The 21,188-nt window shown below is 39.7% G+C and overlaps 8 protein-coding genes across 9 annotated transcripts; 4 read left to right on the top strand and 4 right to left on the bottom strand.

The window, feature by feature from the left end:
* Positions 1–425: 425 nt before the first annotated feature.
* On the bottom strand, positions 426–1,164 carry LOC108606157 (histidine-rich glycoprotein). The gene is made up of 3 exons (XM_017996009.1): positions 1,147–1,164; positions 964–1,031; positions 426–904 (listed from the first exon to the last, which is right to left on the bottom strand). Exons 1-3 carry the CDS (start codon positions 1,162–1,164, stop codon positions 547–549), a joined length of 444 nt encoding a protein of 147 aa, XP_017851498.1. The 3' UTR covers positions 426–546.
* A 1,331-nt stretch (positions 1,165–2,495) lies between these two features.
* Positions 2,496–6,346, top strand: LOC108607068 (AP-1 complex subunit beta-1). Its single transcript, XM_017997685.1, has 2 exons — positions 2,496–2,536; positions 2,930–6,346. Exon 2 carries the CDS (start codon positions 2,977–2,979, stop codon positions 5,761–5,763), a length of 2,787 nt encoding a protein of 928 aa, XP_017853174.1. The 5' UTR covers positions 2,496–2,536; positions 2,930–2,976; the 3' UTR covers positions 5,764–6,346.
* Positions 6,347–7,446: 1,100 nt separating this feature from the next.
* On the top strand, positions 7,447–10,491 carry LOC108605722 (transmembrane protein 198). The gene is made up of 4 exons (XM_017995515.1): positions 7,447–8,098; positions 8,776–9,144; positions 9,203–9,367; positions 9,474–10,491. The coding sequence occupies exons 1-4, from the start codon at positions 7,937–7,939 to the stop codon at positions 9,987–9,989; spliced, it is 1,212 nt and encodes a 403-aa protein (XP_017851004.1). The 5' UTR covers positions 7,447–7,936; the 3' UTR covers positions 9,990–10,491.
* Positions 10,492–12,360: 1,869 nt separating this feature from the next.
* LOC108606805 (cytochrome c oxidase subunit 6B) lies at positions 12,361–16,717 on the bottom strand. Its single transcript, XM_017997275.1, has 2 exons — positions 16,609–16,717; positions 12,361–13,001 (listed from the first exon to the last, which is right to left on the bottom strand). The coding sequence occupies exon 2, from the start codon at positions 12,980–12,982 to the stop codon at positions 12,749–12,751; it is 234 nt and encodes a 77-aa protein (XP_017852764.1). The 5' UTR covers positions 12,983–13,001; positions 16,609–16,717; the 3' UTR covers positions 12,361–12,748.
* Positions 13,285–16,600, bottom strand: LOC108606802 (splicing factor U2af large subunit A). Of its 2 annotated transcripts, none has more exons than XM_017997271.2 (2): positions 15,765–16,600; positions 13,285–15,215 (listed from the first exon to the last, which is right to left on the bottom strand). In XM_017997271.2, the coding sequence occupies exon 2, from the start codon at positions 15,116–15,118 to the stop codon at positions 14,024–14,026; it is 1,095 nt and encodes a 364-aa protein (XP_017852760.1). In that variant the 5' UTR covers positions 15,119–15,215; positions 15,765–16,600; the 3' UTR covers positions 13,285–14,023. The 2 variants fall into 2 exon arrangements, with proteins under 2 accessions (XP_017852760.1, XP_017852761.1); XM_017997272.2 differs by having other exon boundaries at positions 13,285–15,203.
* A 95-nt stretch (positions 16,718–16,812) lies between the features above and the next one.
* Positions 16,813–17,551, top strand: LOC108606803 (ribonuclease P protein subunit p20). The gene is made up of 2 exons (XM_017997273.2): positions 16,813–17,083; positions 17,154–17,551. The coding sequence occupies exons 1-2, from the start codon at positions 16,937–16,939 to the stop codon at positions 17,532–17,534; spliced, it is 528 nt and encodes a 175-aa protein (XP_017852762.1). The 5' UTR covers positions 16,813–16,936; the 3' UTR covers positions 17,535–17,551.
* Positions 17,524–18,059, top strand: LOC108606804 (transmembrane protein 203). Its single transcript, XM_017997274.2, has one exon. The coding sequence runs from the start codon at positions 17,544–17,546 to the stop codon at positions 17,973–17,975; it is 432 nt and encodes a 143-aa protein (XP_017852763.1). The 5' UTR covers positions 17,524–17,543; the 3' UTR covers positions 17,976–18,059.
* A 659-nt stretch (positions 18,060–18,718) lies between these two features.
* On the bottom strand, positions 18,719–19,348 carry LOC108606072 (ras-related protein ORAB-1). Its single transcript, XM_017995918.2, has one exon. The coding sequence runs from the start codon at positions 19,346–19,348 to the stop codon at positions 18,719–18,721; it is 630 nt and encodes a 209-aa protein (XP_017851407.1).
* Between the last annotated feature and the right edge of the window lie 1,840 nt (positions 19,349–21,188).

Below are 21,188 nucleotides of genomic sequence, written 5' to 3'. Positions count from 1 at the left end.
ATTTTTTGTTATTTTTTTTTTTTGTTTTAATCACCTCATGGATGACAGTGCGTTGATGTAAGCCTGTTGATAATTTCCTACATATCGATATTTTTACTAAATCCAATTAAAATTCCCTCTGTCAGTGACAGGAAATAAATATATATATAACATGATTTTCAAATATTTTTATGAACATTGTACCATTTTAGATCTGTTAACTGAAAGTCTGTAGCTTCTCAATATATCGCAGATATCGTATATCGAGCCAGTTTTGCGAATGTAGGCGCACTCCTTAAATTTATGCTTGCTGCTAACCCTTGTTTTTCTTTATTATTTATTTGCTGTAATTTGATGACAATTTGTGGATGTTCCAATTTTAAAACTAACTTATTATATTAAAAAAAATATATATATAAAAAAAAAAATGATAATTATGTTGTATCTACAGCTAGAACATCACAAAGTTAGAATTACCACTACCCAAATATCAGTTTGAGCCACGTTTCTGTTGAATTTAGGTAATCATCAGTCTACGTCGGCGCACTCAGTGCTAACTGTTCAAAGTCAGCGTTCATCACTGCTGCTGCTGTCGGCGTCACTGCCAATATAACCATCATTGTGTTCATAATTGTGGTGATGATGTATGTGCTCCTCCTCTTGCTCTATGGGCGCATGTTCAATAGGATGGTGATGCTCGTGATGGTCGTGATGCTCATGGTCATGCTTCTCGTGATGATGAATGTGCTCCTTGGTCTGATGGATTTGAATGGGACGATGCTCTTCATGGATAATTTTCTTTTCCTCTTTTAGGACAAGCGGCTTGTGATGATGATGCACATGCTTAATCACCGTATGCACATGTTTCTCAATCTTTTTATGAATTGGCACATGAATGACAATTTTCTTTTTCTTCTGGTGACTGCTGCTACAGAAATAAAAACACTTTAAATTTAATTTTTGACAAAAACTGCATAGACAAACCCAGCATTTGTTTCCTGAACACAGATAAAGAGTAACACCAAAACAGCCAAGACTGATAGCTTCAACAACTTTATTAAAAACGAAAAAAAAAAAAAAATGCGGTATCAACTTTTGTAACTAGGATTTACGGTCGTAATCCTTTAATGTTTATCCATGTAGATTCGAAGTAACGCATCGCCTTACCACACTACGTTTATCCATTTTGCTTAATTTGTGAGGCGCTGGATTTGCTAACGATGTGATCGCTCAACTGGCTTGATGTCGAATGATTTTTAACACAATGCGGTCAAATTATTTTATAACACAAAAATGAAGACCAAGACCGCCCCGTTTCAAGCCTCAAGCTTCACACATCAAACCAAGCTTACGCTTTTTGGTATGTTGGCGGCGGAATGCGACGGCGCCGCTTGGTTATGCTTCCGTGCAATCAGAGCTCTTCAACGAAAACTCAAGCAACAACAGAAACAAAAACAACACTAACACCTATACGCTGCGCTTGCGCACGCTTCAATCAAAACCTGCAATTAATGATTTTCACATTGTTGATAGCGAGATTTGATTGCAGTGGTAGCAAATCACGATCGTCTTGTGGGTGTTTTCAGTGATTTTGCTTTAGTTCCCACATTTGTTAGACTGCCATTCATGCTTCGACATATGAAGTCTGCCCATGGTACATTTTATGGTTACTCTAACCACCTACATATGTATATATAAATTAATAAACAGCAATTGAAATTTATCTTAGGTACATTTAGGCTGCATATCTTAATTCTTATTTAATTATACTGATACTAGAAAAAAAAAACACGGCAAATTCGCTTTTAAAATAAATTTACAGAGTTTTGATCAATTAGTTTACCTTTAAAGTCAAAGCTGCATGAAAATGTCCATTCAATTGATTTTTAAGCTTTCGTTGTTTCATTGCTTTATTTAAATGCCCTTAATAAAAAAATATATGTTTTATTTCTTTGTAATATATATTTAAAGAATTTAAATTATTTAGCTTAGCTATAAAACATTTTTTTTTAGTGAAAAGTGCATGAAAAATTCGCTGCAACTGTTTCTTAAGCTTAGTTGTTTCATTGTTTTAATTTTCCTTGTAATTTTTCTTATTGTTGCTCGCAAACTTCTTTTTCGGTTTTCGCACAGACGGAAGACACAGCAACGTTTGCGTGCAACAAAACTCAGTCAACGGAAATAAGTTTAACTGCGCGAATTATGTATTAAATTAATACGTATTTATGTACATACATACAAATGTACATTTGTAGACAAAAAAAAATGATATCGTAAAATCATGTTACATTTACTAGATAGCCTGAATTCGTTTGTTGTGCAATAAACAAATGAAATATTTCCTTTCCAGTTTTTAAATAAAAATGTTGGTCATTTAAATATTTGAACAAATTAATCGACAAGTAGACGACATATCGATAGAGCGCTAAGCAACACTGATTCAGAGTGGCACACTTTCAAAAAGAACCAACTCACACACATAAACAAGAAGAAGCAGCCGCAGCAGTTTTGAGCAAAGAAAAAAGCAAACAATAATTTACGAAAAGCTTTTTTTAAGGTAATTCATGTTATAACAAATATGCTTAAATATGTAAACAGTGCATAGTTGAAGTGTTGATGAGCTTAGTTCTGAAAGACTTGATAAAGTGTAATATTTTGGCATAAAATGAGCTGGAAAAATTGTGTGAGACGTGTTCAAGCCTTCAAATGAGTAAACTCTTGCCGTATACAGATGTACATACATATGTATGTGTGAGCGTATGTGCATGTGTATGTATTGAGGGGGCTGGGGTTTTAATAGAGACTGCTACGCCCACTGTTGCAGGGCCAGAAGCACCCGCAGCCTTTAAATCAATAGGTTTTGCTTGCTACTCTTACTAACTAACTAACTTTTTTCTACCGATTTATTTATATAATTATTTAATTACATTTTCAATTTCATTATCTACAGCCAAGTTTTAAGCGTGAGTGCTCCATTGTGAGAACCAATACTGCAAAATGACCGACTCCAAGTATTTCACAACCACAAAGAAGGGCGAAATCTTCGAGCTTAAATCGGAGCTAAACAATGACAAAAAGGAGAAAAAGAAGGAGGCAGTCAAGAAGGTGATTGCCAGCATGACAGTGGGAAAGGATGTTTCAGCGCTCTTTCCCGATGTGGTTAACTGCATGCAAACGGATAATCTTGAACTAAAAAAGCTTGTCTATTTGTATTTGATGAACTACGCCAAGTCGCAGCCGGATATGGCCATCATGGCGGTTAATACGTTCGTTAAGGATTGCGAGGATTCGAATCCATTGATACGCGCACTAGCTGTGCGCACTATGGGCTGCATACGCGTGGATAAGATCACGGAATATTTATGCGAGCCACTGCGCAAGTGCCTCAAGGATGAAGATCCATATGTGCGCAAAACAGCCGCAGTATGCGTAGCCAAGCTCTACGATATTTCAGCGACAATGGTCGAGGATCAAGGTTTTCTCGATCAGCTTAAGGACTTGCTATCCGACTCGAATCCCATGGTGGTAGCAAATGCAGTGGCAGCGCTAAGCGAAATCAATGAGGCCAGTCAATCCGGTCAGCCTCTTGTCGAGATGAACTCGGTTACCATAAACAAGCTGCTGACAGCGCTCAACGAGTGCACCGAATGGGGTCAGGTCTTCATACTCGACTCGCTGGCCAACTACAGTCCCAAGGATGAGCGCGAGGCACAGTCGATATGCGAGCGCATAACGCCACGTCTGGCACATGCAAATGCGGCTGTTGTGCTAAGCGCTGTCAAGGTGCTCATGAAGCTACTGGAGATGCTGTCCAGTGATAGCGATTTTTGCGCCACGCTCACCAAGAAATTGGCGCCGCCCTTAGTTACGCTGTTGTCCTCGGAGCCGGAAGTGCAATATGTGGCACTGCGCAACATTAATCTCATAGTGCAAAAGCGTCCCGATATACTCAAGCATGAGATGAAGGTGTTCTTTGTCAAATATAACGACCCCATTTATGTGAAGCTTGAGAAGCTGGATATTATGATACGTCTGGCCAATCAGAGCAACATTGCTCAAGTGCTCAGCGAGCTGAAGGAGTACGCCACCGAAGTGGATGTGGACTTTGTGCGCAAAGCAGTGCGTGCGATTGGACGCTGCGCCATCAAGGTGGAGCCATCTGCAGAGCGTTGTGTGTCCACACTGTTGGATCTCATTCAAACCAAGGTCAACTATGTGGTGCAGGAGGCCATTGTAGTCATCAAGGACATTTTCCGCAAGTATCCCAATAAATATGAGAGCATAATAAGCACGCTCTGCGAGAATCTGGACACATTGGATGAGCCGGAGGCACGCGCTTCCATGGTCTGGATCATTGGCGAGTACGCGGAGCGCATTGACAATGCTGATGAGCTGCTCGACAGCTTCTTGGAGGGTTTCCAAGATGAGAATGCTCAGGTGCAGCTGCAGCTGCTGACGGCCGTGGTGAAGCTGTTCCTCAAGCGTCCCTCTGATACGCAGGAGCTGGTGCAGCATGTGCTTTCGCTGGCCACACAGGATTCGGACAATCCCGATTTGCGTGATCGCGGCTTCATCTACTGGCGTCTGCTGTCCACGGATCCGGCCGCTGCTAAGGAAGTGGTGCTGGCCGATAAGCCGCTCATCTCGGAGGAGACAGATCTGCTGGAGCCTACGCTGCTGGATGAGCTCATCTGTCACATTAGCTCACTAGCCAGTGTTTACCACAAGCCACCCACTGCCTTTGTGGAGGGTCGTGGTGCCGGTGTGCGCAAGTCGCTGCCCAATCGTGCGGCTGGTGCCAGCAGCGGATCTGAGCAACCTGAGAGCGGCGGCGCTGGTTCCGAGTCCATGGTTATACCCAATCAAGAGTCGCTTATAGGCGATCTGCTGTCCATGGACATTAATGCGCCCGCTCTGCCCGCAGCTCCAGCCAACACCACCAGCAATGTCGATCTGCTGGGCGGTGGCTTGGATATATTGCTGGGCGGACCGCCTGCGAGCGGCCCCGATGCTGCGCCTGTTAGTGGTGGCGCCAGCAGTCTGCTGGGCGACATCTTTGGCCTGGCAGGCACCTCGCTCTCAGTGGGCGTGCAAATACCCAAGGTCACATGGCTGCCCGCTGAAAAGGGCAAGGGACTGGAAATACAAGGCACATTTGCGCGTCGTAATGGCGAAATCTTTATGGACATGACCCTGACCAACAAAGCCATGCAGCCCATGACCAACTTTGCCATACAGTTGAACAAGAATAGCTTTGGCCTAGTGCCTGCGGCACCGCTGCAAGTGGCGCCACTGCCGCCAAATCAAAGCATCGAGGTCACACTGACGCTCGGCCATAGCGGTCCCATACAGCGCATGGAGCCATTGAACAATCTGCAGGTGGCCGTCAAGAATAACATTGATATATTCTACTTTGCCTGCCTGGTGCATGGCAATGTCTTGTTTGCCGAGGACGGTCAGCTGGATAAGCGTGTTTTCCTCAACACCTGGAAGGAGATCCCGGCAGCCAATGAGCTGCAGTATAGTCTGAGCGGTGTCATTGGCACCACAGACGGCATTGCCTCCAAGATGACCACCAACAACATCTTCACCATCGCCAAGCGCAATGTGGAGGGTCAGGACATGCTCTATCAATCGTTGAAGCTCACCAATAACATCTGGGTGCTGCTGGAGTTGAAGCTGCAACCTGGCAATCCGGATGCTACGCTTAGTCTCAAATCGCGCTCCGTGGAGGTGGCCAACATTATATTTGCCGCCTACGAAGCCATCATACGTTCACCCTAAGCGGCGCACCCAAAACTATTAAAACAAAATACTGAATTATAAATTACTACATATACAAAATATAATTAATAGTTATTCCCATGTTACGCCTTGCGCAACTCTGTTAAACATTTTGGCAAACAAAATAATAATTCAATATTGCAAAAATAGCGCAAAGAGCAGCGTCACCTATAATCTGTAAACTATTATTATTATCATATTATATTATTATACATATTAAATTTGCCCAAACACGCATGTTAAATGTGACGTTGATTGATTATGCACACAAACACACACACACAGACGCACACACATTCCACAGGAAACTTTTGTGACCAGGACACCACCACAACAACAGGCATCTATGTATGTGCTTAGTGAATCATTAAATAAAACAATATATACATAACGAATATATAAACCAAAGTACTTAGGTGTTCCAATTATTTATTTTATACACAAATTGAAAAATATGCACATTAGACCCATTTAATTCTTGACTGGTGGATCTCCATAGAGTCCAAGCCTTACATCCTCTTACTAGGCTGCGGGTCGCGGAGTCGACTTGCCATCGTCCCTCTCTCGTTTTAAACAGAGACCGTAACGGTTATAATTTTTATTAATAAATACTTATTTTTTTATTTTATTAAAACAATTTGTTTTAATTATTAAAATTGATTTAATTAATAAAAATTAAAAATAATTTTATTTTCAATTATCAATACAAGAAGTCATAACTTTTATTTCAATTTTATAATAAAAATTTAAAATAACAGTGACGTCGTATCTTTATCAAAGAAATTGAAAATAAAAATTGAATTGAAATATCTTTTTGACCAAAGGACCAGATCAAATATCGGACTATATATATAATCTACACATCAATACCTATCATTTGATATATAATATGTATATATAAATGCATGTATATATATGTATGGTTATATATGCTTATATATTGGCGACAACCTAATTGCAGACTCATGTGTAAGCCGAAAAGAAAGAAAGAGATGGCGAATACAAATTTGACAGACAAAATGATGGTCAAAAGTATGTTTACACAATTAATTATTAAAAAAAAATTTTGTCTGCTTTAGCTTAAATAAAAAAGTAATAATATTTATTGTTGCAGCAATGTACATATATATGAATGTATGTATATTGAAAAATAATTTTAATAATAAAAGTTGAGGAAAAATGTTTAATATGCACCTTAAAATTAAAAATTACGAAATTTTTTTTTAAAGTTATTTGCTGAGACTTAGAAAAAAATTCTGTTCACTTTTTTTATGCATTTTTTGAATGTAGAGATATTTTGGATATATGTACATATTGAATTATCAAATGTATATTATTATTTAGTTTAGCATTTTTTTAAATCTTTAAAGCCCCACATTAATTGTATTTTTAATATTTATTTAATGTTGAATATATTTTTTAGGTATACTGGTAATTGACGTTCAGTAAATAAATTATTTACGATATGCTCGAACCTGTCTCAACATTCTTCATTAGAGGTAGAGGTAGCCAAAGCTTTGGAGTTTTTTTTTAAAGCTTTTTGCAAGTTTTCGCAGCTAGCGCCTATCGATCGCAATTTACCTGTATCCATAATTTACATAAAAGCATATGCTGCGCGAGCTTAAAGCTTGCTCCTGAGCTTTTGCTCTGTGAGGGTTGTTTACGCGCCCACAGACGCCTGCCATCCCTTTCTGGCGCATTACATGCCAGGCTTACACGGAAAATCTTGGACGCAACAACCAGAGATTTCTGCTGCGACGGCGACGACGACTACGACTGTGACTGCTGCTGGTGTTGTGTGCTGTGTGTTGTCCCTGTCGGCAGGACTTGTGTTGTAGTTTTGGTAGCACAAGCAAATTTATCTTAGCCCCAATAGTATCGAGCACAACTAGCAGAAAAGAAAAATAAAGAAAAAATCAAGACAAAAACAAATACAAGTGTAGACAATAAAAGGTCAGTGTGTTGGCTGAGCAGCAAGGAATATTTAAATTGAGCTAATCAGCATGTGCTGCTGCTGCCGAAGCAGCGCAAAGTGCCTGAAAATCTCAACTCCGCCCTAAATTTGTTGTGTGTGTGCAACTTGACATACAAAGCAGCAAGGAAAAGGCGACGCAGCAGCATGTGGCATGTGGCGCTGTAATTAATAAAACAAGTTTCTTGCAAATTCGCAAATATGACGGCTGCAGTTGAGCCCAGAATAGGCACGCGTACAGCCACAATGGCTACCGCTAGTGCTCTGCATTCCCTGGATAGCTATGATGTGGTCTATGACAATCAGGAGCATGATGACACCAGAAGTGTTGCACAAGTGCTGGACTGGCCATTTTTAATCAAGGTGCGTTCCCACTCACTCTCTTCCAAAATAAATGTGCAGGCTCTGTATGCGTGTGTGTGTGTGTGTGTGTGTGTGTGTGTGTGTGTGCTATGTGTGTCAACAGTCAAGCTAACTGACTCATCAATGAGTGGACACATCACTAGTGGCGCCAACTGTGTCACTGGCAAGCGCTGCAAGCTGCAACGAACAAACAAACATCCATACACATAGAGCCAGAAAAGAGCGTCCTTGATCGCATTATTTGTGTGCATGTGTGCGTGTATGCTTGTGTGAGTGTGTGTGAGCATAACTGAAGCATGCTTATCAGCGTTCTTTTCATCTTCGGCTGAGTTCGCCATTTTCTTTTCGTCTTAACTAAAAATATGCATTAAAATATTTAAAAAACATATTTTTGTTAATCTATATTATAATTAGGTTTGTTTTCAATTTTCCTACGCTCAACTTGGAGATTAGAGAGGAACTGCAAACGTTTTTTATTAATTTTTTTAGAAGCATTAGAGCATTTTCCATATATTGTAAATATTTTATTAATCACTTTAATTTTGATAAAAAAAAAATGCATTTCCTATTAGCAACTATAACTTCTCCCACTGTTTTTTTTTTTGCTATTCAATTTCATATGCATAAATTACAACTCTCTCAACTTGAGTTCCGCTTTTGTGCTTTCATCCCTTTAGGGCATACTGGAGAGCAGCCATACATGTGCGCCAACCTCGCCGGACACGCTGGCCGCCTTGGTGTGGGCAATTGTTGCGGTCTTTGGCATTGTTTATGCTTTACTGGGCTATCGCTGCCTGCGCGCTGTGGGCTTCCTCAGCGGATTGCTGGTGGGTGCCAATGCCATATATATATTGCAGGATTTTCAGATTACTTGGCTGGGCAAGCCCGCCGACTTGGTGCTGGCCATTGTTGCGGGTCTGCTGGGTGCAGTGCTGGGCTCCACCTATCCCGTGGCTTCGGTCCTAATAAGCGCCTTTGCGGGTGCTCTGCTCTCCGGCGCTGCAATGGCTATATGCGTGGCCACCATGCCGGACAATGAATTTGGCGTAAGTCGAGCCTACAGCTCCGGTTGGGTTTATGTTTATTGACTTTGACCTATTGCAGTATCGTGAGATTTATGTGGCTGTTGTGGGTGGCGCCGTTATATGCTCTGTGCTCACCCTCTGCTGCGTTAAATATGTTACCATCCTAACCTCAAGCATTGTAGGCACGGCAATGATCATAACTGCAGTGGATTATTTCATGCATGATCTGGAGACAATTAACTGGGTAAGTCCGCTTAGCCGCTGTTCGGCACTCGAGTTCGAATTGGAAATGGAAACAGTCAAATAATCTTTGAATCTTTACCTACAACCCCTTCTTCGGAACATCTTAGGTGCTCAGCATGAAACCACATCCATTGCCGCCGCCTTGCTATGGCGGACTGCTAATTACCGCCTGGCCTGTGACCATAGTCATCAGCATCATGGTGCAGTGCTTCATAACAGCCTGGCGCGTGGATCATCGCAAGGATTTGTACATGCGCCACCAGCAGCGTCATCCACATGGCCCACTGCCACTGCCCCATGGTCAGCCACAGGCACCAGGCAATCCGCATGTGCCCATGCGGCGCGCTCAATCGCGTAATCGCGAAACGCGCGAGGAGGCCAGACAGCGCAAGTTCCGCTATCTCTACCAGGTACGCACTGCTCGAGGCGATATCATATCGCAGAACTTTGTCTCGGCACTGCAGAAGCGCATACAGCTAAGCGGCACTGAGACGCCATCCGAGCGCTCGATAAAGACCAGCTCGAATGAGCGTAACACATTCCGCAGTGATCGTACACACTTCACCACCATACACGATCCGGAGCTGTGCGATAAGTTCGAGATGGCGCGTGACATTGGATAACAAACAAGCAATAGTTACATGTAACTATATCCGTAAGGGGGCTGGGTAGGCAACTCAATAAGGCAATGGGTCGGGGGAGAATCACATACAAACACATACATATGCACATACGTACGTGCGTATGTATGTACATATGTATGAATGAATGATTAGAAGTTGGATATGATAAACATACGGTTGTAGTAGCGCGTGTAGCTAACGGGAAATTTAAGCAGTAAAACAGATGCTAAAACAGCTGCAAGAAATACTAAGCTTCAAATTGAAAAGCAGGCACAAAGTGCCAACAAGAAAAGTTTGTGAAAAAAGTACTACACAAGGGAAGATCTAAGGCGGCACAGACAACTCACCATATGGTGTGTATGTGGATGTGGTGAGAGCAAGCTTTAAAAATCGATAACTATTTATATGCAAAGCGATAATTTTTGATTTGCATGGGTTTCGCGCAAAGCATTTGTAGGCGTGAGATATTTTGTAAAAATATCTGAGAATATTCTTGAAAAAAGAAAAGGCAAAATAACTGTAATTGGTTAAGCTATAGCTATAATATACATATATATATATATATAGCCTAGCAATGAAAGCGCCAAATATAATATTAATTAACAGTCTCACTAATAGTATAGCATTTACTGTCGAGTGCAGCAATCCAAATAATGAAAAAAATAGATATATTAATATTAAAAGTATTTCAAGGAAAACAAAAAAAAAACTTGTACGTTTGCAACTTGCAGTTACTATTATATAAGCCAAGTTTAAAGAACGAAAAACACAGCTTGAAAGTTATTGTTTAAAAATTTCAGAAAATATCATAAGAAAAAGTATTCCTTGTGTGCATTGACTCGCTAAGTAAAGAGATTCTAAAACTAATTTTATCGAAACTAAGTAATACCGTGTTAAAATGCTTAAAAAAAACATATTAACAAAGATTATAGAGTTTTAGTTTATATAGCTTACATTCTATAATCTTTGAAACTACACTACTACTGATTTTATATATCTGTGTTATAATTATACGAGTTACAAGCATACACGAAACCATCATATACACATACATATATAATAAACTAACTAAAGTAGTATATTATTATAAGCATATAACACTTTTTCATACTGATGTTTCCTTCGATTTCTTCGTGTAACATACCTATTAAGTACAATATATTTTTTGTGTCCGACATAAAGTATTTTTTCCCAAGTCAAGAAATCTCCATAGTGCAGCTGATAATGATTGGCATAAAGTCATTTAGTTGATTTATAGCGACAGTTGTTTGCTCGCAAGCATTTTAGCATTTAATATATAAGTCTAGGCATAAGTTAATAATTAAGAACAATGCAAATTGCAGTACAAAATTCACATGTATATGATATGATATGCAAGCTATGTAGCAAAACGGTTCGTATTAGACATTGCGTTGATTTCAGTCATATTTCAATTTCAATTTCAATTTCAGTGCAAAATACCGAATCCAATAAGAATTCTTGCCGTCCGCAATGGAAAAACTCGAGATGCTAAAACAATAATAATACTATGTTTACAAATCTTATACACTTCTGTTATGTTTAAGTATTGAATTGTTTTAGGCCTTAAAGGTAATAATTTTAGAACGGAAACTAATGTTTATTTGTTTGTGTATTTTTTGTTTGCTGCCGCATATCATTTTCCAATGTCTGTTCGAACGGGTTTATGGCAAGCAAAAACTATTGTCTAACAAGAGTTGCAATTAGAAACTAAAAGCAAACAATAATATTAATAATTTAATGCAGACCATTTAGGCATTTGTGGTGCATAACTAAAGTAGTTTGAATAAAAATAAATATATATATTTAAACTTCACAAACAGTAAAAACCAAATAAATAAATACAAATTGCATACAGCACAGCGTAATAAAAACAAAAAATGAGTTTAAAATAAAAATAAATTTAAATCATATATAAATAAATAAATAATGCGAGCGAATAAGCTAAACTACAGTTGTGTTTATTTAAAAGCTGATCGGTGTCTCTAGTGAGTTGCACCTTCTACAGTTGCACATTGGTAGATGGGATCCACATTACCATCACCAGCTTAAGTTTGGACTCGGATATTATAAAGTAATGTCTTCCAAATATGGCCCCGGATCTTTACATAAAGGCAGTTATTAATCTGGTTAAGCCAAGTTCAAAGATTAATGCACAGAAGCAATACAAATAATTTCTTTTATCGGACAATTTTCCGAACCGACATTCCTTTTTCGAAAAGGCCTGCTACCAAATCACAAATTACAAGAACCCATCAAAAAACAAATGTTCATGTAATAAGAAGCAGCTGCCTCGAATGCACCAACCAAGTCATTTGAAGCACGGCCACCAAAATGAACTACTCCGACTTTGTTTCTAATTTTTCTTTTCATTTATTGATTAATACACATTTGTTATACAGTTGCCTGTCCGTGTTCGTGTATATAATTTACTACTAAGCCGTAGAGCAGCAATAATTTTTTGAATCTGTTGATGTGTGTGTGGTGTGTGTGTGTCAAATGAAGAAACAAACGACTGACAGCGTGTATTACAAATTGAACAATTCTTTGTGTTTTATATTTGTTGTTGTTTTCTTTTTGGTGTTGCACATAAACATTGAGAACTTGTTGCAATTGCGCCGACGCTCCAACGTTGCATTGATGAAATTTGTATTGTTTGCTGTTCGATGATGTTTATTACTGCTGCTGTCTATCAAAAACAACAACAACAAGAAGAACTAGAACAACAAGTGGAGGGGTGCTTAGATGCGTCCCGGGAATGTGCCGCTCTCGCGCTGATCATCCCACTTCTCAACCCAGGCATTGGGGCACATGGATTTGTAGACCTTCTTGAAGTAGTTGCAAGGCGCAAAGTCCTCTCCGCGCTTCTTCACACAACGATGGAAGTCGATGTATGACTGATAGCAGTAGCGAGTCACGTTCTGATTGGGGAAACGTGGATCAAAGGGTGCGGTCTCCATCTTATAGGCCGACATGTTGCCAGTCGATTTGTCGCTGTTTTTGTTTTTAGACATGAAAAATTGCATATATATTGACTTTATAGTAAAAAAAACACAAAAAAAAAAAATAATAATATCCAAACGCAAAACAAATAAACCGAAACCAGCAACAAGTAAAAATAAATTGTACACCAGAACGAGAGAGATGGGCAGATTTTTAAAAATATAAATAAAAGCATTTGAAATGAGTTTATGACAACAAAATAAAAAAATATATATATATATGCATGTATATATAGTTCATTACAAGAAATCAAAATCAAAGTTTAATTTGTTGTTTTCATGTTCGAGCGCGCATAATAAAGAGAAAAAGAGATAGGAATATATATAAAGAATGCATGTTAGTTACATTATGTCTTGATCTATGCATGAACGAACTGTCACACACGTAAACACACAGCAAACTTAGATCTAGTGTATGTATATATAACTTATGAGAGAAGTTTTGGTGTTTAATTGTTGCTGTTACATTTAATTATTAAGTATTATTCTGTTAAGCTGGACATTATGTAGAAATGCTGTACAAACTAGCTCTTAAGAGTTAGACTAAACGTTTCTAGCATATTCGTTAAGCTTTCATCTCGAGGCATTGTGGAAAAGTATGAGAGAGAGAGAGAGAGAGTCTAGAAGTTAAGAGTAGCGTTTACAAAGATGACTTATCACTAGACAGGGAATTGAGAGCGTTTCTTATAGGCTCTAAAACCTTATTGTAACTCATCTTAAGCTATGTTGCTATATTTTAATTGTTGTTGCTTTACTTGTTAACTTGTTTTGTAATTGCTCAGCGTGCAAAAAGTGGATCTTTAACTTCACAATTATCAATTACAAAATGACGTGATATCTATGTATGTGTGTATATATAAGTATGTATACAAAATTTGTATAAATGTTTATGTGTATTATTGTTGTTTGTTTTTGTTTTTGTTTTTAGGGGTTGGAGGCGTTTAAAAGTATTTTGACATTCAAGTAGCATTCAAGTTCATATTTTCCAATGCTAACTGCAATTATCCTTGTATTCTATTTAACCAAAGGCCGCTTGCCATTGTCCGTATCGCAGGCATGGCTTTTGTATTTGTTAACTTCGGCCAGATACAGTGACCAGAAATCCTTTGGATCCACATTACGTTCATTTGGAGTCTTCAGTTTGGCCACAACTCCGGTTTTTAATATTTTACCGCCACGGCGACGTCCCACAAGTGGCGGCGGTGGCGCAGTTTTGCCCGCTGCTGCGGCTGCTATATATGGAGCAGCTGCGGAGCTGGCTGCACCCACTGCTATGGTGGGCAGCAGGCCATAGGGTGTGCAGTTTTCCATCAGCAGTTGTTGCTCACGCAAGGCGATGGCAGCTGCGGCAGCTGCTGCTGTGGCTGCCGCGGTCTCTGCATTCTGCTGGTGGGGATGGCCTTGCTGCATTTTCTTAAAGAGTTCCATGAAGGAGCCATCGTTGGCAAACACTGGATGCACTGGTTCCGGCTTCGGCGGCGGATATACTTTCCCATCGCGTGCCAGCGTCTCGCGCAGCTTCTCCTCAATCTCGCGATGTATGCGCTCCTTGTCAAATGGCTCATCCGTATCCAGATTATAGTAAGCACCTACGGCCGACATGGCTTTATCATTGCCGTTTGCACGCCCATCATATTTGCTGCTTCCATGTAGCTGCAATTGATGCTGCTGCAGTCGACGTGAGCTGCTTGGCGTCGGCGTATGGCTGCGACTGCGACTGCGCGAATCGCGTCGATAGTGACGACGTCTGTTATGTTCTCTATCCTTGTCTCTATCGCGTTCACGATCTTTGCCACGATCCCGCTCCCAGGAACGATCACGCGAGTCTCTTTCTCTGTGATGACGCTGCTGCTGCTGATGATTGTGATTATGATTATGATGACGTCGTTCTCGTTCTCGCTCACGATCACGACTGCGACTGTGACGCTTACGCGGGCGTTCTACGGAGCGACTGCGACTATAACGTCGACGCTCAGCGGAACGGCTGCGCTCGCGCCTGCTGCTGCGCTCATTATGACGCTGCCCGCGACTGTCACCGCGCCAGCGCTGCTGATGTTGGCAGTCTCCTCCCGACTGTTGCTGATAGTACGGCAAGCGTGCTGCAGACATATTGGGGCTGGCTGGGGCCTGATGCCTGCTCCTTGCCAGTCACACCCTGCTGTGGCGGCGGCGTTGGCGTCTTTGGTTAACAAATCTGTAATTCAAACTGTGCCGCGTTAAATCAATCTTTTGCAGTTCAGACGTTGCGTATGCGATATACCTAGATATACATATATGTATTTAAAAAAACACAGTATGCAATGCATGTAACATTAATCAATACATACATACACATACGGGTTCAATAATTTTGTTGTCTTGCTGAATTTTATTTACTTGCCATTTCAATTTTCATAGTTTATATATGTTCAAACCAAGTTTATACGCCTATGCCTTGAGTCGAAAAATAAACTGAGTTGCCAACTAGGCGACTGCTGAGCACAAGCAAGAGAGAGAAAGAGAGAAAGAGCGAGAGCATAAGGCTTTAGCGTATAAACGAGTGGTGTGTGCCTGGCGGGGAATAGCAGATCACAAGTTTATATATATATATATATAGTATATAATATATATAATATATTATATATATATATATATATGTGTGTGTAAAAAGTTAACTGCGAGCGGACCACAGTAAGGCACACACGGATTATGCAGCTCGAGATACTTGTACAATTTGCAATGAATTTCATTTGTTTTAAAGAATGTGAAAATTTACTTGTTTCTTTAATCCTGCGTTGAAGACGGTGACGTTGTTGATGCGGCTGCGGCTCCGCTGCTTACAGCTGTCGATGTTGTTTTTGTTGTAAATTTGATGTTTTAATTAACTGTAGTTGTTGCTGCAGCTGCTGTTGTTGTTGTTGTCCCCCCGTCAGCGGGGCTATTGAGTGGTCGATGGTGACGGCGCGTGCGTTTTTTGTGTTTATTGTGTGCGTTTGCTTTTTTTATTTGCATTTGCTGCCTGTAACTGAAATCGTTGGGATCGGATTTTGTTTGTCCTGCATGGAAAAATGAACTTGAACGCATGAATACAAAACGTTACTTTAACCGAAACGCTGTGCAAGGAGAGTTTTTGTTTATAATAATTACGTTTTTTCGTTTTCTTTCTTTTTTCTACGTCTTTTTTTGGTTAGAAATACGAATACAGTTTCTTGTTGTGGGGAGAGGAGCAGCACAACAACTTTTCAGGCGTTGGATATTATTATTTGCGTTTTTAGCGCACATTGCAAATACTTATGTAACTAACTAAGGCTAGAACTAATTATGCTTGCTTAGATTGTAACTTACTTATGCCGAAATATAACTTTACCTCAGCTTTTTGCAGTACAATTTAATTAGAAGTTATGTAATTTCTTTTTTGCTTATAAAGCCTTTATAACCAGCGGCGTTCGATATGTATGCATGTGTGTGTATTGGTGCGAACTTATGACAAATATTTGATTGTGTGTGTGTGCATGAAGATGTGTTGCATAAATGTTACACTTTAGCCACTGGCTTACAATTCGTTTTAGTTGCGTTTTGATTTGTTTTGTTTTTGCTGTGGTTTTTGTTAAGAAACATACCTTTGTTGTTCCGAAAATACGAGGTAAAATTTAAAACTGCTGCTGGGTGATTCTCCCCTGTTACGACAATAATGTGTGAGAGATGGGTAAGACGAATTGAAAATATCGACTATACGTCAGAAATGACAGCTAGAGCAGCGTTGCCATCTGAAATTTAAATCGAGCAAGCAATAGTGCGGTCGGTCTATCGCAGTCGATAACAGTGCTATCGAGCATTGTTTTAGCATTTCGTCATATTGCAGTATATTAATCCAAAAAACAACTAATTAGAGCAAATAGGTACAGCAAAGTGATGGGAGATTAATTTTTTTCCCTGCGATTTCTTTCGATGATGGACAGCAATCCAACGGAGCGTGGGGCCAAGCCAAAAACAAATAGACAAAATCAGCAAAAACATCGAGTGGTGCGCAAGAATCCGCCTCGTGCTGCCACGGACACCCGCAATATTTACATTACCAGCAAAACAGACTTTAAGGTGTGTTTGGGTGTGGGTCTAAATGGAATGGAAATGTGTATGTCTAAAGGGAACTGATACTTTTTTGCAGGCACAACAGAAGCGATGTGAGGATCTGATAAACTCGGGCGCTAAAGAAATCTATCTGCATTGTATGGGATACTCCATCACACGTGGTCTTAACTTGGCATTGCGATTAATAGAAAACTCTAGCGGGGCGCTCAGCTACGCCATAAACACATCCACCATTAAGTTGGTGGATGAGCTGCATCCACTTTGTGATGAGGACGATATAACCTTTAGACAGCGCAACAATTCAGCGTTGCATATTAAAATCTACAACAACAGTCTGTTTGATATCGTTATACCAGAATTGCCGGCACAGCCTCCATTGCCCACACCCAACTATAGCGCCAGGGCACAGCGCACGCCACAAGAACAACATTCGCAGAAGACAAAGAAACAAAAGTAAAGTAAAGTCATGTTCAAGTTATCGGAGCTGGTGCGTTGGCTGGGACTGACTGAGTTCGAAATATTGGTGAATCTGTGCGGACTACTAGTGTTCACCATAACGCTAGCCTTTAAAATCTCTGGCACGCTTAATTATGTCTTTCCCGAATTGATGAGTGACTGGTTTAGCATATTTAGTCCATTGTTTTTCGTTGATATCTGTAACGCGTACTTCTGCGTTATTGTAGGCATACGTATGTATCTCGACGCCGATAACAAACGCAAGGTGTTGCATCGCTTCATGTGGAGCACATATTTCCTAGTACTTATTGCCATCTTTAAGTATCTTCTGTGTCTCAAACTGTCGGGCAAAATGGGTCTGGAGTACAGTGAAGTTTTCTCCCCAATATTCGTTCTGCTGCAATTGGTTGCAGTTCGTGCGTGCCAGCTGCCTAACTCTTAATTAATACATTTAATAAGTTATTATGTAGAATCCTAAGCTATCAAGTTATCAATATACAAATAAAAGTAAATATTTTTTGTACTACTCTTGATAAAGTATAATTTAAACAAATTCATTTCGCGGGTGGCCCTGAACATTTTCTCTACACGTTCGATGGCAAGAGAAATTATTGTAATGCCGCCACTATTTTTGTTAAACGCTTGTGCAGATTGAGGCGGCATGACGACATGAAAGCTATTAATTTCAAATTAAGCTACAACAACTCTTAATGATATATGGAAATTGGTGCTTTTAAAAATTTAAAAGAACTAGCGAATAAACTATATTTAATATATAATAAAAAACTATTATTATATTATTTATACATGTATTGAGATTAACAGGTTCAACTATTATTCAGAGTATGAAAATGACTCAAGCATTATGTATAACTTTTCAAACATATGAACATATGAAAAAAAAGTTCTCGTATATATTTTGTATGATATATATATATTTATTTTATTAGAAGTGGTAACTACGAAAATAGTTCATGTGTTAGCGCTGATTATGCTTGACGCCCGTTTTAACGACCTGGTGGGACATCAAAGTAAGCTTTGCACAAATTGATGCTGGACAATTGGACGTTAGACGATGATTTGATTGCGAACGCTGGTATGCTTAAGTAGACATGAGGGCGATGATTGTCTTATAACGGTGGTGGGTATTTTTCAGGGGATCAACTGCAAATTAGAGGGCATATCTTAACAGCAATTGTAGTTTCTATGCTTGTTGTTCCGTGGTTTTATTGTTTTTGGCAATGAGCTTAGCGAAATGCCATGTGATTGAGGTCCTTTGGCTTGCTGTAGTGTGGGCAGTACGTGTATATCAAATATATTTACAGCCAGTTTGCCAAACATACGCTCCACATTTACGCCACTAACAGCCGAAGCTTCCATATAGGGCAGACCCAAACGGTCGGCATAGTCAGTTGCCAGCTCTTGCCTTACCTGGCGCTTCTCCAGCGCATCACATTTATTGCCCACCAGCATTACGCATATATTGGGCAATGCGTATTTCTCAATCTCTTTCAGCCAGTAGTCAATGTGGTTGAAGCTATTGCGCTGTGTTGTATCGAAGACCAGCACAATGCCCTGCACATGTCGATAGTAGGTGCTTACCATGGAGCGAAAACGCTCCTCGCCAGCTGTATCCCAGATATGCAGCTTTATCTTAAATCCAGCAATCTCTAGCGTACGCGTCCTAGAGTCCACGCCCACGGTGCTGCAGTAGCGACCCGTATAGCGATTGTTTGTAAAACGCAACAGCAGACAACTTTTGCCCACGCCGGCATCACCGAGTATTAATAACTTGAAAATGTAATTGGTCTCCATTTGGGGTTCAAGTTAAGTGGGCTTGATGTTAGATATAGAGCTTGCTTTGATAACTACTACGTGCCTTCTGACATATATATAACGAACAATTCTTAAATTTATACTTTTCTATGTATACGCAATCCCAAAAACTCGCCACCGGATCTTGAATACAATACTATACATACAATATAATTCATATTGTACTATATATATTCAAATTTTTTACCATTTTATAATTTTATAATACAAATTGTTAATAGAGCGCGTATCCCAGTACCGTTATGACTGTTTTATATAGTAAAAAGCTTAAGGTGAGCCATCATCATCATAGGTTAACGACTTCAAGGAAATGCTTACGCTCAGCTGCGTTTTACCCAAGACATTGCCATCAAATTAACATTCTAATGTGAGTCGGAACTTGGAAGAGTCCTGCGTGGACTGCACAGTTGGCGGCTCACAGGCTCAATGCACAGCCACAGCCACATCATGCCAATAATGTTTGCTGCCCGGTGATTAACGCAATTAAACAGGTGCTCAAAATGATGTTTCCAGTGGATTAGGCACGTTAAGGTTTGATGGTTGTTGTTGCTGCTGTTCTTCTTCTTCTTGATGTTGATGTTGATGTTGCTGTTGCACGCCCGCTAATAAGCGCCACATTAGCAGCATGCGCCATAGCTAAAATCCACAGTCGCATTAATTCAACAAAGCTGTGGGGTGGCGCCCAAATGCCCATTACACGGCATGCTGGACAGCAGCTTAGGCGGGGTGGGGTGTGGTGTGGTGGGGTGAAGCTTGCTGACACTCAACGTTAAAATTCCATTAGTCTGCTGTATTCAGGTGTTCAACAAGGCGGGGGTTTTGGTGCCCCTAGCTTTTACTCTTATGATTTGTGGAGGCATTATTGCCTTTAGCTTCAAAGTTGTAATTATATATGTATGTATGTATGTATCCCCAGCACAGCTGCTCAGTTTAAGCCAAGTTCCCAGCAAGTACTTTGAAAACTTTTTGCTAAAGTTTCACTTTCCGTTTAAGCGTTGCTTTATCTTAACCGTATCCATATCCATACTCACACTAGCACATATCAATGCAACGAACCTTTGTGTTGACCAGCCTGCGTTTGCTTAACTGATTCACATGACCTTCGTGCAGGTTAGTTAGCTTTATGATTGTTTGCACAATTCACACATGACATTTATCTACGAATGTATAGGTATTGTCATATACATTTTCTTTTATCATAAACAGAGACACAGACACATACTAATTTTATTGTTTATTGTTTGTGCAGGTTAACGGCTAATTGTACAGTTTTTTGTTTGTTAAATTAATAATAAAAGGAATGCATTAATTAAGCTTAAACTATGTTATGATAATTTGCTGCTCTGATTAATTCACACATGTTTTATTTTATAGTTTAAAGAATTATTTAGAATAAAATAATTAACTTTCAATGGAGGCAGCGTAGTTAGAAACAGTTTGTTCTCCATAGAGCTGTAGACAACCGGCTTTCAGACCCAACATACATATGTACATACACAGTTCAATGCTTTTTTATTATAGTATTATGTTTTTTTTTTTGTTTCGCTACTGGGACAAAACAAAGAACACGCCCCACTTGAGTACCGTTTTGCTAGAAGTAAACAGTGAAAGAGAGAGAGAGAGAGAGAGAGAGAGAGAGAGAGAGAGAGAGAGAGAGAGAGAGAAAGAGAAAAAACCATTAACGTTTACAAAAAACCACTTGGCAAAGCATTTGTTGTTATTGCTTTTATTGTAATTGTTGTTTGCTGTTTTTGTTACTGAATTGTGCATAAAATAAAAACACAGAACAAAAGCAGAGCACAAAAACAATTACAATTTT

The sequence above is a fragment of the Drosophila busckii genome, chromosome X, assembly GCF_011750605.1.
Source record: "Drosophila busckii strain San Diego stock center, stock number 13000-0081.31 chromosome X, ASM1175060v1, whole genome shotgun sequence".
Taxonomy (NCBI): Eukaryota; Metazoa; Arthropoda; class Insecta; order Diptera; family Drosophilidae; genus Drosophila; species Drosophila busckii.
The sequence above is the reverse complement of the archived record's forward strand: the minus strand, read 5'-3'. Positions and strand labels throughout refer to the sequence as shown.

Coding starts and splice junctions, on each gene's coding strand:
- LOC108606072 (XM_017995918.2), bottom strand. CDS start 19,348: ATGGAGACCAATTACATTTTCAAGTTATTAATACTCGGTGATGCCGGC.
- LOC108605722 (XM_017995515.1), top strand. CDS start 7,937: ATGACGGCTGCAGTTGAGCCCAGAATAGGCACGCGTACAGCCACAATG. Junction 8,099..8,775: donor ACTGGCCATTTTTAATCAAG/GTGCGTTCCCAC, acceptor TCATCCCTTTAG/GGCATACTGGAGAGCAGCCA. Junction 9,368..9,473: donor ATCTGGAGACAATTAACTGG/GTAAGTCCGCTT, acceptor GGAACATCTTAG/GTGCTCAGCATGAAACCACA.
- LOC108607068 (XM_017997685.1), top strand. CDS start 2,977: ATGACCGACTCCAAGTATTTCACAACCACAAAGAAGGGCGAAATCTTC.
- LOC108606157 (XM_017996009.1), bottom strand. Junction 905..963: donor GTTCAGGAAACAAATGCTGG/GTTTGTCTATGC, acceptor TTTCTGTAGCAG/CAGTCACCAGAAGAAAAAGA.
- LOC108606805 (XM_017997275.1), bottom strand. CDS start 12,982: ATGTCGGCCTATAAGATGGAGACCGCACCCTTTGATCCACGTTTCCCC.
- LOC108606804 (XM_017997274.2), top strand. CDS start 17,544: ATGTTCAAGTTATCGGAGCTGGTGCGTTGGCTGGGACTGACTGAGTTC.
- LOC108606803 (XM_017997273.2), top strand. CDS start 16,937: ATGATGGACAGCAATCCAACGGAGCGTGGGGCCAAGCCAAAAACAAAT. Junction 17,084..17,153: donor CCAGCAAAACAGACTTTAAG/GTGTGTTTGGGT, acceptor ACTTTTTTGCAG/GCACAACAGAAGCGATGTGA.
- LOC108606802 (XM_017997271.2), bottom strand. CDS start 15,118: ATGTCTGCAGCACGCTTGCCGTACTATCAGCAACAGTCGGGAGGAGAC.